General features: G+C 40.5%; 1 protein-coding gene across 8 annotated transcripts in view; it reads left to right on the forward strand.

Annotated features, from left to right (window-relative positions):
• Positions 1-14,040, forward strand: part of KALRN (kalirin RhoGEF kinase) — a 462,312-nt gene that overhangs the window by 223,901 nt on the left and 224,371 nt on the right. For all 8 annotated transcript variants that reach the window (XM_058028572.1, XM_058028576.1, XM_058028573.1 and 5 more), the window contains exons 8-9: positions 1,928-2,059; positions 6,207-6,437. In XM_058028572.1, the coding sequence (XP_057884555.1) occupies positions 1,928-2,059; positions 6,207-6,437 (363 nt within the window). The remainder of the gene's footprint in view (positions 1-1,927; positions 2,060-6,206; positions 6,438-14,040) is intronic.

Here is a 14,040-nt window from a genome sequence, read left to right on the forward strand (position 1 = left end):
ATTGTCTATGTACAAAAGATAGATGCAAACCAGCAAGGTGGACGTGTGCAGTGGATCTTCCTGAGACTTCTCCCATGAAATGTGCAAATCACAGTCTGGAAATGTGACAATAGATGAGTAACATGACTATAAGAGCTTTTACTGAAATGGGCAGAATCATCAGTTTTGATAAGAACCATAACAGTGTGATTCCAGCTGCAGGAGTACTCATCTGTGAGGTGTAAAGGTCTTTTGTTCACTGTTTTGACCAAGAGGTTCATGGAACTGCCCCAAAAGGGATTGATCTGATCTCTGTACTCTTAAACTGTATCAGAAATCATGTGAATTCCATTACTTTGGCAAAAAATGTGATGACTTCAGCTTTATGCAGGGATGTTTGGGGATTTCATCTGAATAGATTCAACAGATCATAAGTCAAACCAGTACAGGAGAGCCTGCCATCCTTGCCTCTGGCTTTCTAGAAAGCACAGTCTCACTGGTAGATTTGTACTTTGTAGACATGAACTCTTAGGAATTCATCTTTTGTCACAAATCTTTGTGCACAGAAGTGTTTACAGTGCAAACACTTTAGAGCCTTGATTACACAGCAGCATGGTGAATAGCTTTACACTACCAATAAAAAAGGGTGCTGATGCCAGAGACAGAGTTGAATTGGAATTCTGTGCTTTGAATCTCACAGCCCTTCATGCTGTGAGTGAGTGCTTAACTAACAAGCCACAGGTGAACACTTCAGGAGGTGACAAAGCTGTGATCCTGGGGTGCTTTTGTGGCATTATACATTCGTCCTACAGGGCACTACATCTGTTATATAATTAGCTGTTCTTTTTTATAAATAGCCCAAGGTGTGGCAGGCTGGTTTAACAGAAAGATGGAGGAAGAGAAAGCATTAATGAGAAGTAATGAGGTGGCATTAGGCAGCTCATATGGACAAAATATGAACATGTGAGCTGTGTCATTGAACCAAGCTCTGCTTAAAAGAAAAACAGGGTGGGAGTCTTAGAGACTAAATTCCTCTTTTCTTTTACAGAGCAGGCAGCACCCAGGAGAGCTTCCTCAGTTTGTTCTGCCAAAGTGCATCAGCATTGCTCTGGAGGCCTTTAGAGTTAAAAAAAAATATTTTTTCCACCCCTTTGCACCCCAAAGTGTTCAGTTTCTGGCTGGCTGTTAAGGCTTCCAACCAAGGTGCTAAACCATATCAATTGCAATGGCAATGTTTTTTTTTCTCTCCCTCTTCATGGACATCTGCCCACCAGGAACTGGACTGAGACCAGCAGCTCATTTTGTGCTGGCTGCCTTGCAGCCATCAGATGGTAATGGCATCTGATCACTGCTGACCTGGGCCAGAAGCACATGGGACACAGGGGCTTAAAGCCTTGGCATCCTAATAGTAACCCTACCAGGCTGGACCTGGGATGGAGCTCCTTGGATACAGACTGTTTGCCTTTCACTGAGATGAATCTCAGCAGTGATTTTAAATGGGAGTTTTCTCATGTGAGTAGTTTTAAGGACAGGTAAATGAGGGCAGACAGACAGATGAGACAATGCCAAATGCAGCTGGAGCTGTCACTGTTCCCTGTGCTTCACACTGGTGTTTTTTTCTCTAAACATGTTGCAGCCTCCCTTTTGCAGTGTTGTAGCCTCCCTGATGGTGTGCAAGGGCTTTTAGAATGGGTGTTTGCTGAACCTGCTTAAATAAGGATTTATTTTTAAAGAAGAAACATAAAACATTCCTTTAGATCTAGACGTCCTTCAGAGTACTGAGGAGGTGACAGGAATGTGCCTTTCCAAGGTGCCCAAAAGGACTCCTTTGTAACCTCTGTGTTCTCCTCAGTCACTGCTGCAGTCATGTGTGGCACTATGCAAAATTCTTTAATTTTGGTGAGGTGTTTTGTGTCACTGTTGCTCATTGTTCCTGGAATTGTTTCAGTTCCTTTCAGGTGTGGATGCCTGGTGCAAAATGTGCAGTGATGGAGGCCTCCCCTCAGAAATGCAAGACCTGGAACTGGCCATCCACCATCACCAGACCCTCTACGAGCAAGTGACCCAGGCCTACACGGAGGTATGTTCTCCCAGAGCAAATGTGAGTGTCTGCTGAGTGATAACAGACACAAGGCTGCATTTGGGAGCTTAGCTTTTCTAAGTGAGGTAGGATTTCCTTTCCATTCCTGCAACTCTTTCAAAGATAGAGTCAGACCCAATCCCAGGCTGTAGTACATGACTTGCCAGCAATTTGCTTGTGAGGCAAGAACCAAAGGTCAAATCTGAAATCATACAGAAGTGAAATCTAGTGTTGGCACCCCAAAGAAGAGGCATTTCTCTGTCTCTGCTGAATTGGGAGCTCCTTTTTGCCACCAGCACTTTTACTCCTTTTGCTTTCTTTCTGTGGATGAGTCCTGGCTCTAGCACAGGTATGCCAATGGCTCCAAGGATGCCAAAGGCCTTTTTCTTCAATGTACAGAGAAATTTAAAGTCCTAATTGCAACAAATGCTCAAAAGACTGCTTTAGATAGAATCTAGAATCATTGAGGCTGGAAAAGACCCTTAAAATCCGGAGTCCAACTGCTGAGCTAAAACTATCATCTACCACTAAATCCTGCCCCTAAGCACCATTTCAGATGTATTTGTATATATTGTTGTAAAATATCTCCAACTTAAATAGGCTATGTGCTTTTTTCCTTTAAAAGAGGATGCCAAGAATGCTGAGACAAATTCTCTGGAATTTTGTCAAAAAAACCCACATGAAGTTCTTGCTTTTTTCCCCATTCAGGCTACAGCATAGCATAAAAGCTACTGACAAAAAGACAGTTCCCCTGTGCTGTGCTGTGCTGGAGTGTCTCTCTGGCTGTGAAGGGATTTTGCTCCTTGCAGGGTTTTCCAAGCTGGACTGGAGGACTCTGGTAGTGTTTGCTATACTTAGTAAGTTACCAACGAAGACTCCAGGACAGATTTAAAAAAAAAAAGTATTTATGTGAATATATATAATATATATATGTATATATATATATGTATCTCCCACTTGCTCATGCCTTGCTCTGGTCATCATAGAGGAATGATATATTTTCTCTAAACCCCATTTTTTTCCCTAGTGCAAACTGTACATGTTTCACAGATGGCACCATTAGTCTTGTCACTTCCAAGGCTCTGGAGGTCTTCCAAGGCTCCTTATGTCCTGAGGATATATATATCCTCAGGACATAAAGGATATTTGCAGATTTTCACTTATTCTCTATCTTTGCATACAGCAGTCATGGGATGAACCAAATCTATCCTTTGGTTCACCCAAGGTCAGATAATTTATTTCAGAAGCATTTGCATTCTGCCCATCCTTTCCCTACCAGAAAGTAATGAATATCAACAGGTGATAGGAGCATGTGTTTTGTGTCAGGTGGTGAGCTAAACTTTCACAGAATCCAGCAGCAGTTTGCTTTGACAAATGCAACATTGGATCCTACACCTTACTGGGATTGCAAGCCATGGGGTGTGGGTCTATTTAGCTTAAAGCTTTTGCAATACTTAAAAATATGTTGTAAATAAGATGTAAGTGAAGGGATGGGACCAACCTGGGTTGTTTTCCTTGTCTCCTTGCACAATCCTTGAAAAATTCAAAAAGATTCTCATGAAAAGAGTTTTGTTGATTTATTTTTGCAGTTATGAGGAGAACATGGAAATGAATGAAAGAGCACAATAGGTGGCTTCTCCAATTTTGAGACTGGTTCTTTCAGAAATCTGCTCATTGGGGAACTCTGAGAGTGCAGAACTTCTGAGCTATTGTTTGGGAATGCAATAATAGTCACAGTTTTGGAAAACAAACTTTTTAAGCTGAAAAATTTCAGAGCTGCAGATGATATGAAACCCTGGAATATCTGTGTTGTCTTTGAGAATACTGAGTGCCACTGGTTACCTGATGGTCACCATGCTCATTTTCATTTATTTAGTCCAGTGTGATTGGGACAGGGGTATAAATTGGAGAGCAGAAGAACACTTCTAATAGCGTCTGATTTGTATTGATGATAATTAACAGGACAACACAATGACTTCAAATCTGGTGTTTTATCTTTGTCTGTCCAGGGAATAACCAGGAGGTTATCCCCATCAGGGAAAATCATAACTTGTAATGTCTGAGGCTTTTTAGACAGACAACAGAAGCAAATTGCCATGCAACAGATAAAAACCTACTAAATCCCGTAGAAGAGAAAGGAGTGAGACAATGCAGAAGTGTAGCTATTAATAGGTCTGTATTACAGCACAAACTTTGTAAGAAAGTTTTCCTGAGTAAAACATGTGTGTTGTATTTTCTGTGCAATCACATCTCGTACTGCTAAACTTTTGAACCTTTATTTTTAATCCCAGTTCTGCTGTGATTGTAGCAGTGTAAATCAGCAGGGACTCTATTAAAACCTTTGGAACACCACCCAGGGAGTGATTCAAACCCCCTCTAAACCCAAATCCCAGTAACAGAAACACAGTGGATTTAGCCAGTGCAGTAATCTGCACCCACATGTGTCCATAGCCTTGGTTTCCTGTTCCCAGCAATTAAGTAGTTGCTGCTTGTCTTCCCACAGATAAAATAGGATGTAGTGTGCCTTATCTTCTTCCTCTGGAAGCTGCTTCTTCCTGACTAGCAGCTAATGCCATCTTCATAATCTTGCCAAGGTATCACCTTTGCCTCAATGTTTCCTCCCAAAATCCTCCATCATATCACCACTATCCTCTGCTGTTGTTCCCTCTGTGACCCTAAAGGGCTCCAGCATGTGCAAATTATTCCAGCTGATCTTCAGCAGCAACTGAAATTGAGTATGGGAAGCCACTCCCTTTGTACTCTCCAGTTATTTCCTGATCTAGTTTCAAATTACCTTGAATACTTCAAAAAACCCCAAGAATTTTCTTAAGGCCACCAAATAGTCATAAATATGATGAGATTTGACTCCAATTTTTGCAAGTATGCATCTCAAAAGGCCTCTTGCTTTCTCTGGAAATGCACCAGACACCCAGTGCTACCACAGACCAGGACGTGGCATGGCTTGCCAAAAGTTAGGGCATTGAAAGGATATTTTCTGCATTTGAACAAGCAACTTATAATACAGGAATAAATGAGACTTGGAAATCCTGGAGATGTGTTTTAACTTTGATAATATTCCAAATTTGAACTGGATGAAAAACATTCATTACCCTGTTTTCTGTCAGGATTGGTGATTGTGATTGCTTACAAATACATTTTTCAGGAAAACTTGTCATTTTCACTGCAGTTTGTTTCAGAGGGAAAAGCAAAAGAAGGCTGGTAAAGGAGAGGGATTCCAATAGTGTCCTCATTTACCATTTCTGTTGAACAAAATATTTTAATTTTGTAACCTGTAATGGAAAAGTTATTTCAAAAAGCCTTTTTTTTTGAGAATCAGTGCATGCACACATTTTTTAGCAGAAATCTGGTTTTTATGGTTAAATTTATCATTTTGCCCCTGCAATATGAAAATGGTCCAGGAATGTTCCAGAATAAAAAATCTGACATTAAAAAACCAGGCATCCTGATTTTTTTTAATGCCCAAATGCCTTTGCATCTGTAAATATCTTTTAATATGCTTGAAAAAGGTTACATGTGTGCAGAGGGCTTTGTATTTCCCAGCAAACTTCATAGTCTATTGAAAACTGAGACCATAGGTCCCTCTGAGCTGTTCCTGGGGAAGAAAAGAATCAGTCATATACTAATTTATTTTTCACTGCCACTGAATGAAATACAGAATGGAATGTCACACTTCTCAATATATAGACGTACTTAGTAATCCTACAAAGAAGGACTCTCCCTTATTATGCCGAATATGAATGACTCTGCCATCTGTGGTTTTCTTAAAATGCCACCTCCTCACAAAGATAGGCCTGCTCTTGCAAATGCCACCTGTCACCAAGCAGTGTGTGTCAGGAATTTTCAGTGCCCAAGTGTCACCATGGAATAAAGCCCTGGGATCTCTGTGTGCAGCCCCAGCAGTGCTGTACCTGAGCTCCTGCTGAGTGACACAGCAGGGCCACTAGGAAGCAAAGGCAAGTGCTGCATGTGTAAGTACAAGTCAAAGAGAGATGTTATGAGCTCTTTCTTCCTTTTTGACTGAAATAAGGAGAACACACAGCAGAAAAAGAATGAGCTAGGCTGTTCTCTGTCAGCTGGCAGATATTTAAGTACCAGTGCAGTGAAGCAGATCTGTTTCTTTATTCAGGTGAGCCAGGATGGAAAAGCATTGCTGGATGTCCTGCAGCGTCCCTTGAGTCCTGGGAATTCTGAATCCCTCACTGCTACTGCAAACTATTCCAAGGCTGTTCACCAGGTGCTGGATGTGGTACATGAGGTCCTGCATCACCAGCGGCGCCTAGAAAGCATCTGGCAACACAGAAAGGTCCGGCTACATCAAAGGCTGCAGCTCTGTGTTTTCCAGCAGGATGTTCAACAGGTAATATCCCCACTAAAAAGGTAAAAAATGACCCTTTATTTGCAGCCATAAAGGTTAGTGACTCATCCAGAGGCTGGTGCCACAAGCAAGATTTCACACACAGCTCTAGAAATCTGCCAAAATCGTAATGCATCTTTCAGTATCTCTTTGTTTCATGTTGGAAATAATCAATCGGTCCATTGAATATTGATCAGTCCATTCCCTGTAAGAATGTGACACTATTTTCAGTGGTTAATTTGTCACGAGTGAGCAATTAGCTATAGGTACTCTAGTATGAATTTGCTGGCTCCAGTGAAGTGCACACCCCAATACTCAGAGCCCTCCTCACATAAATGCAGTTTATACAGCACAGGTTTGTCTCAGAGAACCTCAGCTCCAGGTGGATAACTTTTCTCTCCCAGAGGAGTCCATGTGAGTGCCAGTACAAGAGGGTGAGTGACAATAAGTATGAGATGCCATGTTTGTGGCTGCCAACTATGCAGGCACAATCCGCAGATGTTCCAGGGCTCTGGTCATTCAGGGTGGTGTGGTTTGCTTAAGGGCCCCATTATAGCCCAAAGCAGATGTTGGGAGCAATATGGTACTTGCTTTAAATGAAGAGGCTGAATGCTCTAATCATGTTTATGGAGCATTCTAATGTCCCTGGGGTTCTTTATGCCACTGCCTTCCTCCAAGTGAAAAACGAGGCAGAGATGGAGCAACAAAGCTGTCACATGTAAAACAGACATGAACCAACAAGGACAGGAGACAGGCAACTGTTATTCAATGTGCAAATCTGTGGTGCTATTAGTGCCATAACTGGAGTGAGTGCACCAACACAGACAGAACTGTAGCTGTAGATGTTCTTTGTAAATATTTGTGACCATTTCTTTGGCCGTCTTCAAAAACTCGCCAGTATTTCTACCTACTCAGGTTTTCCTCTAAAACCACAAAAATATTCATGAGATATATATAATTAAAACTAGGACTGAATGTAACAGATGCTTAATTTAAGCAACTTTTCTTTCATTATGTTTCAGCAAACATACTGCATGGTAATGAAATTCATAAGCTATATATTAAACAGAGCATGTATTTGGTATTCAGTTAGAATACTTTCAGCAAACGATATGAAGTTAATACAGTTTTAGGGCTAAAATCTGAAAAATCAAGTGTTTTTTAAATTCTGATGGTTTTATACTTTTTCTAGTTGTGGTATTTAACATCAATAAGAATCTTAGGTATTCTTCATTCCCTAGGGTGATTTACACTTTTGTTCAATCTTTCCAAACTGAAACTTTCTTTCTTATATCTTCTGAATTTAGTAGAGGTGTTTATGAGGTTCATTCATGATTTTACTTCCCACACATGCAAGGCAATGAAGCTGTGTCACTGGTTTTCAAAAGGAGCAGGTCTTTGTCTGTACTGTGGCTTTTGGTGAGAGAAAAAGAAACAGGCAGTAAGAGTCTCTGGAGCACAATCACTTGAGAGAGCATTACTCTGTGTGAGTTCTGTTGGCAGCAGTCTTTCCAAATTTTTCTCTTAATGGGTAGTTATTATCTGGGAAGCAACAACTTAATGACAGACATGCTTCCATCCTAGCACACACTGGAGGCATCTCTTTGTCCTACTTAGAAAGTAGAGAGGAAGAGATGAATCATTCTGTTCACTAAACATCTGTACTATTCAAGATAAATGCTTTGTAACTCATAAATGAAATTATCAGCTAAACAGAAATATGAATTGTAGATTCCATGAGGAGGAGGAAGATATCTGAGTATGTTGATGAGGGCTTTTTTTTTTTAAACTAATCACCTCCTGTATATCTGTCATGCAATTCCTATTATGCTTATTTTGTTAAAAGCCCATCAGTTGGTAGATGAAGCTGTCTACCTGTATATTGTCACTGATCAGAAGCAACACTCATCTCTAATAATCTCTTGCCTTGTCAAAATTTAACAACCTTCAACTGAGTTCCTCCTAGTTCAAGTCTAAAATGAAAAGATGTGGGAGAAGAAATCCTGACAAGAGAGCCCTGAGTTTATTATACTTCTCTGTCTTCTAAACACATAATGATACAGCATAGTTCTCCAAGAAAGATATTCCTCTCACACAGCTCAGAATTAAACAGTTTCTCACAGGTGCCATTTTCCTGTCAGGATATGCTGTGGCTCACCCTCTCCAGCTGTTGCCCAGTGCAGTAAAAGTTCTGGTGGAAGATGACCTGTGTGGCAGAGCTTGCACTCCTTCCCTTGTTCATCCATGCCTTTCTTGTTGTGTCACCTGTTGTGCATCAATCTTGTCTCACACATGGATGTTAATAGGGACAGGTTTTGTTGTGTTGCATGTCTTAATAAAGACTGCAAGATTATTTTGCATCCTCTCAGTCTGCTACTGACAGCATTAATAGATTTTGGTAAAGACATCTCCAAGAAGAGACTCTTATGGATCCTGAGAGATCAGTAATTGCTTATCTAACTATTCTGGTTAGTCTTGTCAGAGAGATTGAGTAGTTAGACATGGAATATCAAGAGACAATAGAGAAGTCTTGCAGAACTGATTAGCTGGATGAAGGCTTTGTGTAGGCCAAGTGTGTGCCATTTGAACTGGAATTGAGAGTTCAGCTGTGTCCAACAGGGCTCATTCATATAATTTCTAGTTATCTAGAAATTCATTTTGAAGGCAAGACTGCCTGCTGTATGTACTAATGGCACGTCAGGGCTGTGTTCTCAGAGGTTCACACTGTCAAAGAAATGCTTCTGATTCTAGCTGGGTTTCAGCATGAACTGCACAAAATCCCTGCAGTTGCAGCATAACTGAAATGTGTTGTGCTGTATAAAAATACAGTGTAAACACTGTGGATTGCCAAGTTACAATATTAATGTAAGAAATGTTAGGCTGTAAAATATCAGTAGAAATAATCACTACCTCACACCATCAGACATTTTACAAGACTATTTGCTACTACATCTATGTATTAATACAATTACATCCATTTACACATGTGAACCAAGATAAATAATGGTGTGCTGAGGATGCTGAGTTATGAATATACAGTGTTTTAAAGAAGGAAAGAAAATAAATGGTGTGAAACTGCATTTGCAGCCTTCCCAGGAAACAGAGCACTATTCACACAAAAGCAGCAGCAGTTAAGAAAATTTGTGAGCTGCCATGAGGTTCAACACAGGCAGGAACTGACAAGAAACTCTTTTAACACCAAAAGTATTTAGGATCATTATAAAAATGTTGGGTTGCTGAGTGTGTAAAATACTTCATTGCTTCAGTTGTTTTTTAGAAGTTCTCTGGTTTCAGATAGGGAAGAACTGCACTGTTTGATCCCTTTAGAACACAGCTGTGGGAGGAGGTGCTGAGATTCTGTCCCTCAAGGGAGAAGAAAAATCCCTTTGACTTTCATGCCATTATTTTGTAGTGGCTGCAGATGCATTGGCCCATTTTTGGTACCTTTTCCCTTTTGCTCCTCTCTGCTCTGGGTCTTCCCCTTCTGCAGATAATTTACCATCCAATTAGCACCATTTCTGTTGAGGTTTCAAACTGTTCTCATATTTTCTCACATTCCTACTGCTTTGCACTGTTAGGTCTCGATTTATCCTCCCAGCCTCTTTGTGCATCTCTGCACTTTAACATGTTCCCTTTGCCCCATGAGCAGCAACACCATGAAACAGCAAGGGCAGCAAAAAGCTTGTACCATGAAATGTTATCAAACAGCCTTAGAAATAGCTGAAGTAAGTTTATAAGGCTGTTCTTCACCCCATTGCCTCCGCATCCTCTTTGTTTCACACAGGCAAGACTTTTGCCTGAATTCTCCACTCTAAACTCATTCATGTGAAGCATACCTGTTAAAGTAGGAGAAAGGAGACCCATTTGATGCATTATTGAAATGATCTGGGCAAACCTTGAACATGGTACTTTAGCACACTTTCATGTCAGAACAGTCACACTGATGCTCTCATTCTGCAGCCTTCATTGCTTCTCACAGAAATTCTCAGTCTTTCTATCATTTCCACACCTACATGCCAACACAGCCTGGCACAGGCAGCCTGTTTCTCCACAGACTCATGATTTTCTGAAGAACACTGCTGGTGCTACTTTCTTCTTGTTTCACTTTGGTTGGGATGCCTGTAAATGAAGAGTGGAAGAATAGGTGGGTGTAGAGGTACAGTGTGCTGGTGGTTTATTGGCTATGAAAAGTGTTGAGTTAGCTGTGGTAGCTCTGCATGGCAAAATGGAGCAGATGAAAACCTTATGGCAGATGAAGACCAGTGGTGAACAGCAAGATGACACTGACAAACATTTACTGGTAAGAGGGTAGGCAGTGATAAGAAAGCTGGAGCTGTTGCATTTCCAGCTGCAGTGATGTCTCAAATCCTCTTGGTTACTGAGAAGGTCAAGCTAGACTAGTGTCAGGTTCATCTGATTTCTCTAAATTTGGGATTTGCCTTCTGTTGGCTTCATGCCCAGATACATTAAGGGACATAGTTTTGGTTTCCTTACGTGATTATCTGCCTTCTGGTGATGGATAAAAAGGCCATGTGGCCATTCTGATATCATTACATTTACCAGCTGCCATTGCTGTGGGAGACTGCAGAGTATTGAAGAGAAAAGGCTGTCTCTCTTCATAACCAAGCACTTTAACTTGTAATGTGTCTGGCTTTTACTGGCAGAGAAAACAGATCAGGGCATGATCCTGACATCATTTGTATGGAAAAATGTCCTGCCAACATCTGTCTGTCTCCATACACTATCTGAGAATGCTGAGCACTCCATGTGATACATGTGATCTATGTAGTCCATTTGCAGAAGAATGCTTGGATATTTGAGTTTATGTTTCATTTAGCACTTACACAAGATTTTAGAGGATTAGGTCTGTGTATTACTCCCCCATTTCCCTGTGTACACATGGTTGTTTTGGTCCCTTCAAGGCAGTGAAGAGTTCTCCAGCATTCTGTAGTTTTCCAACTTGTCATAGTTTGTTTCAAAGACAAAGGAAATGAAAGGAAATAAAAGAATATATCTGCTTTTATGCTTTGTTTACAATAATACCTTCACTTGATCTTGTAAAACTAGAGATTTATTCATAAACAATTGCTAAGAGAAAAGAACATTATAATTCAGTCAAGATTATATTTACTACCAGATGACTTCAGCCGCATCACCCTGCAAGAATACATCACATGCTCTGTGTGCCATCTGAACAGATTTAGCCTGTAAATAGCTCCCACTGTCAGTCATTAATTAAAACATTACAATTCAAAGCATCCTAGAGAGTTTTCACAGCTCCTTTGGTAAATTGATGTGGTCATGAGATGCATTTAATGTTTGTCACTTACATGTTTACATTTTCAGAGTATTACTGCTGTACTTTCTCTGAGCTTAGAAGGCATGTGTGGCCTTACTGGCCATAAGTGATAGTGAGCAGAGGTTCTAATTATGGTTGTATTGCCCCCCAAAAATAATGAAAAAGGAATTAGTAAAAGTTCTTGGCAATCTTCTCCCAATGGGATACAACCGGAGAGAAAACAACCTTTTGTTATCCATGGCTAAGAGATAAATACATTTGTCCTCACTAACCCTGACCTTCCAGCAGCTGGTGATGCCTTTGGTTTATAATCTGATATGAATATCTCAGCAGACAATTCTAATAGAACACCATACAACTTTTACCTACACAGCTGTAAAGGACCAACTAAATACTATGTGCACGTGTCTCCAAACTCACACACATCTCTAACACCCCTGATGTAGCACTTCTCTGCTTTATTATTTATGCAGTAAAGGATGTACAATTGTAGTAAAAGGGTTTTCTGTTTGCTTCCATCCATATCACAGACTGTGCAATTAAACATTTTGTCAATTGCTTTTTCACAGCAATTTTCATTCTATTCCTGTTGTTCCTGCCAAAAAATGGGAACGTTTTCAGGCAACGTGAGTGTGAGCCCAGGCATTGAAGGGATCTGTGGCCCCACTCATCTTCTGAAGAGGTCTTATAAGTAGCCAGTGCTGGAAGTAAAGTGGTGGTTTATTTGTGCTGATTAGTATCCTGCAAACATTGTGAAAACAGCCACTTAAGTAACAAGCATTGCTGAGTGATTTAGTTGCTTGTTTTGATCTGTTAAAAAAGGACTGTCATTCCTTAATTTGAACCCACAGTGGCATGGGAATATGCAGGAGTTTCATCCATTACTGTGGATGTTTCTCTAAGCTCTAGTGGTAACAGAGTACAGAGTAAGAGCACCCTGCACAGCTACACAACCCCTGGTACTCCTTGACCAGATTGTGTTGGATTTGCTGCACAAGGAACCACACTAGGAAAGAGAATATTGCCCATGTATTGCTTCAGTTTCTGGTGATTTTGTAGGGATGTTTCTCTAGCTCCTTTAGCTTACAAAGACATGGAGCATTTATTGGCAGTGTGCTCAGGGTTGTGCAACACTAACAGGACAGGGTTCATAGAAAAAGAGCACAACTTAAAGAAGTAATGTGCATTTTTCCTCTTTATCAATGACACTGTTTTAGGAATCCTCCCTTTGAAGGGCCACAGCAGAGTTTCCTGAGGGAGGGTGCAATCATGTGGCGTGTTGCTGTTTGGGCACGATCAGACAGTGGCTGTTGGTATAGAGGCAGGCTCTGTGTTTCTGTCCAGGCAGAACCTGGGACACTTGCACCCTCTAACCTCTCATCACTTATGGTATAAGAACACTTCTGATGTCTGCAGCTATCAGCCTAAAAAGTAAATTTCTTTACATACTTTACGTAAGAGAAAGGGAGCTCTGTTCTTAATGTCTGACAATGCTCTTAAGCTTAGACCAGTATTATCTTGCATTATTTTTGTGCCAAAATTCTTCACAAAGAACTATAGTTTTAAATTTTTATTTAAAGATATTTATTCTGGAAATCCTTTAGAAGTTGCTGATTAACAATACACTGTCCTCTTCATAATTTGGCTTAAAGTGTAACTTGAAATTATCTGGAAACAACCATTGTCTCATTCTTCCTTTACACAGTTATTAAGACAAGCAGACCATTGTTCTTCGTGCTCCTAAAGAGTCACTGATGAAAAAATAATAATGATCACTTTTTAATTTATACACAGAGCAGTAGTGCAAGGGATATCCAACTGCAGGGGCCAGATTCAGTTACCAACTGAAGTTTTCTTAGCACTGATGTATGAGCAGTGCAACAACACTTTGATGAGCTTCACAGCTGTCTTGGGAGATAAGATCTGAAGAAATCTGAACGAGCCAGCTTGATCTCTGAACCTATTGAAGTGAGAAGAGGAACAGAAAAAAATTCCTTTGTCTGTCAAAAAGTGTTTTTCTTGTTTAGAGCACTCTCTGTCCTTCAAGACCTAGCTCCTCTCAGGTGGTCTGTTTTGCTCTTCTTGAATGGCAAATGTTTGGGTTATTAGGCTAAGAAGCTCTCATGGAAACCCTCTGAAATCATACTGACTCATTGAGGATTTGGGTCTGTCTTTCAGTGGATGAAGAGGAAACAAGTCATAGCATGGAGAAATGGAGAAGGCAATATAAAGATGCAGCTCCTTCTCTGTAGGCAGGTGTAATGATCCATGGTCTGTATTTATCCTGCCTGTCTTTAGAAGCATAAC

Source organism: Melospiza georgiana, chromosome 7 (assembly GCF_028018845.1).
Source record: "Melospiza georgiana isolate bMelGeo1 chromosome 7, bMelGeo1.pri, whole genome shotgun sequence".
NCBI classification, from domain to species: Eukaryota; Metazoa; Chordata; class Aves; order Passeriformes; family Passerellidae; genus Melospiza; species Melospiza georgiana.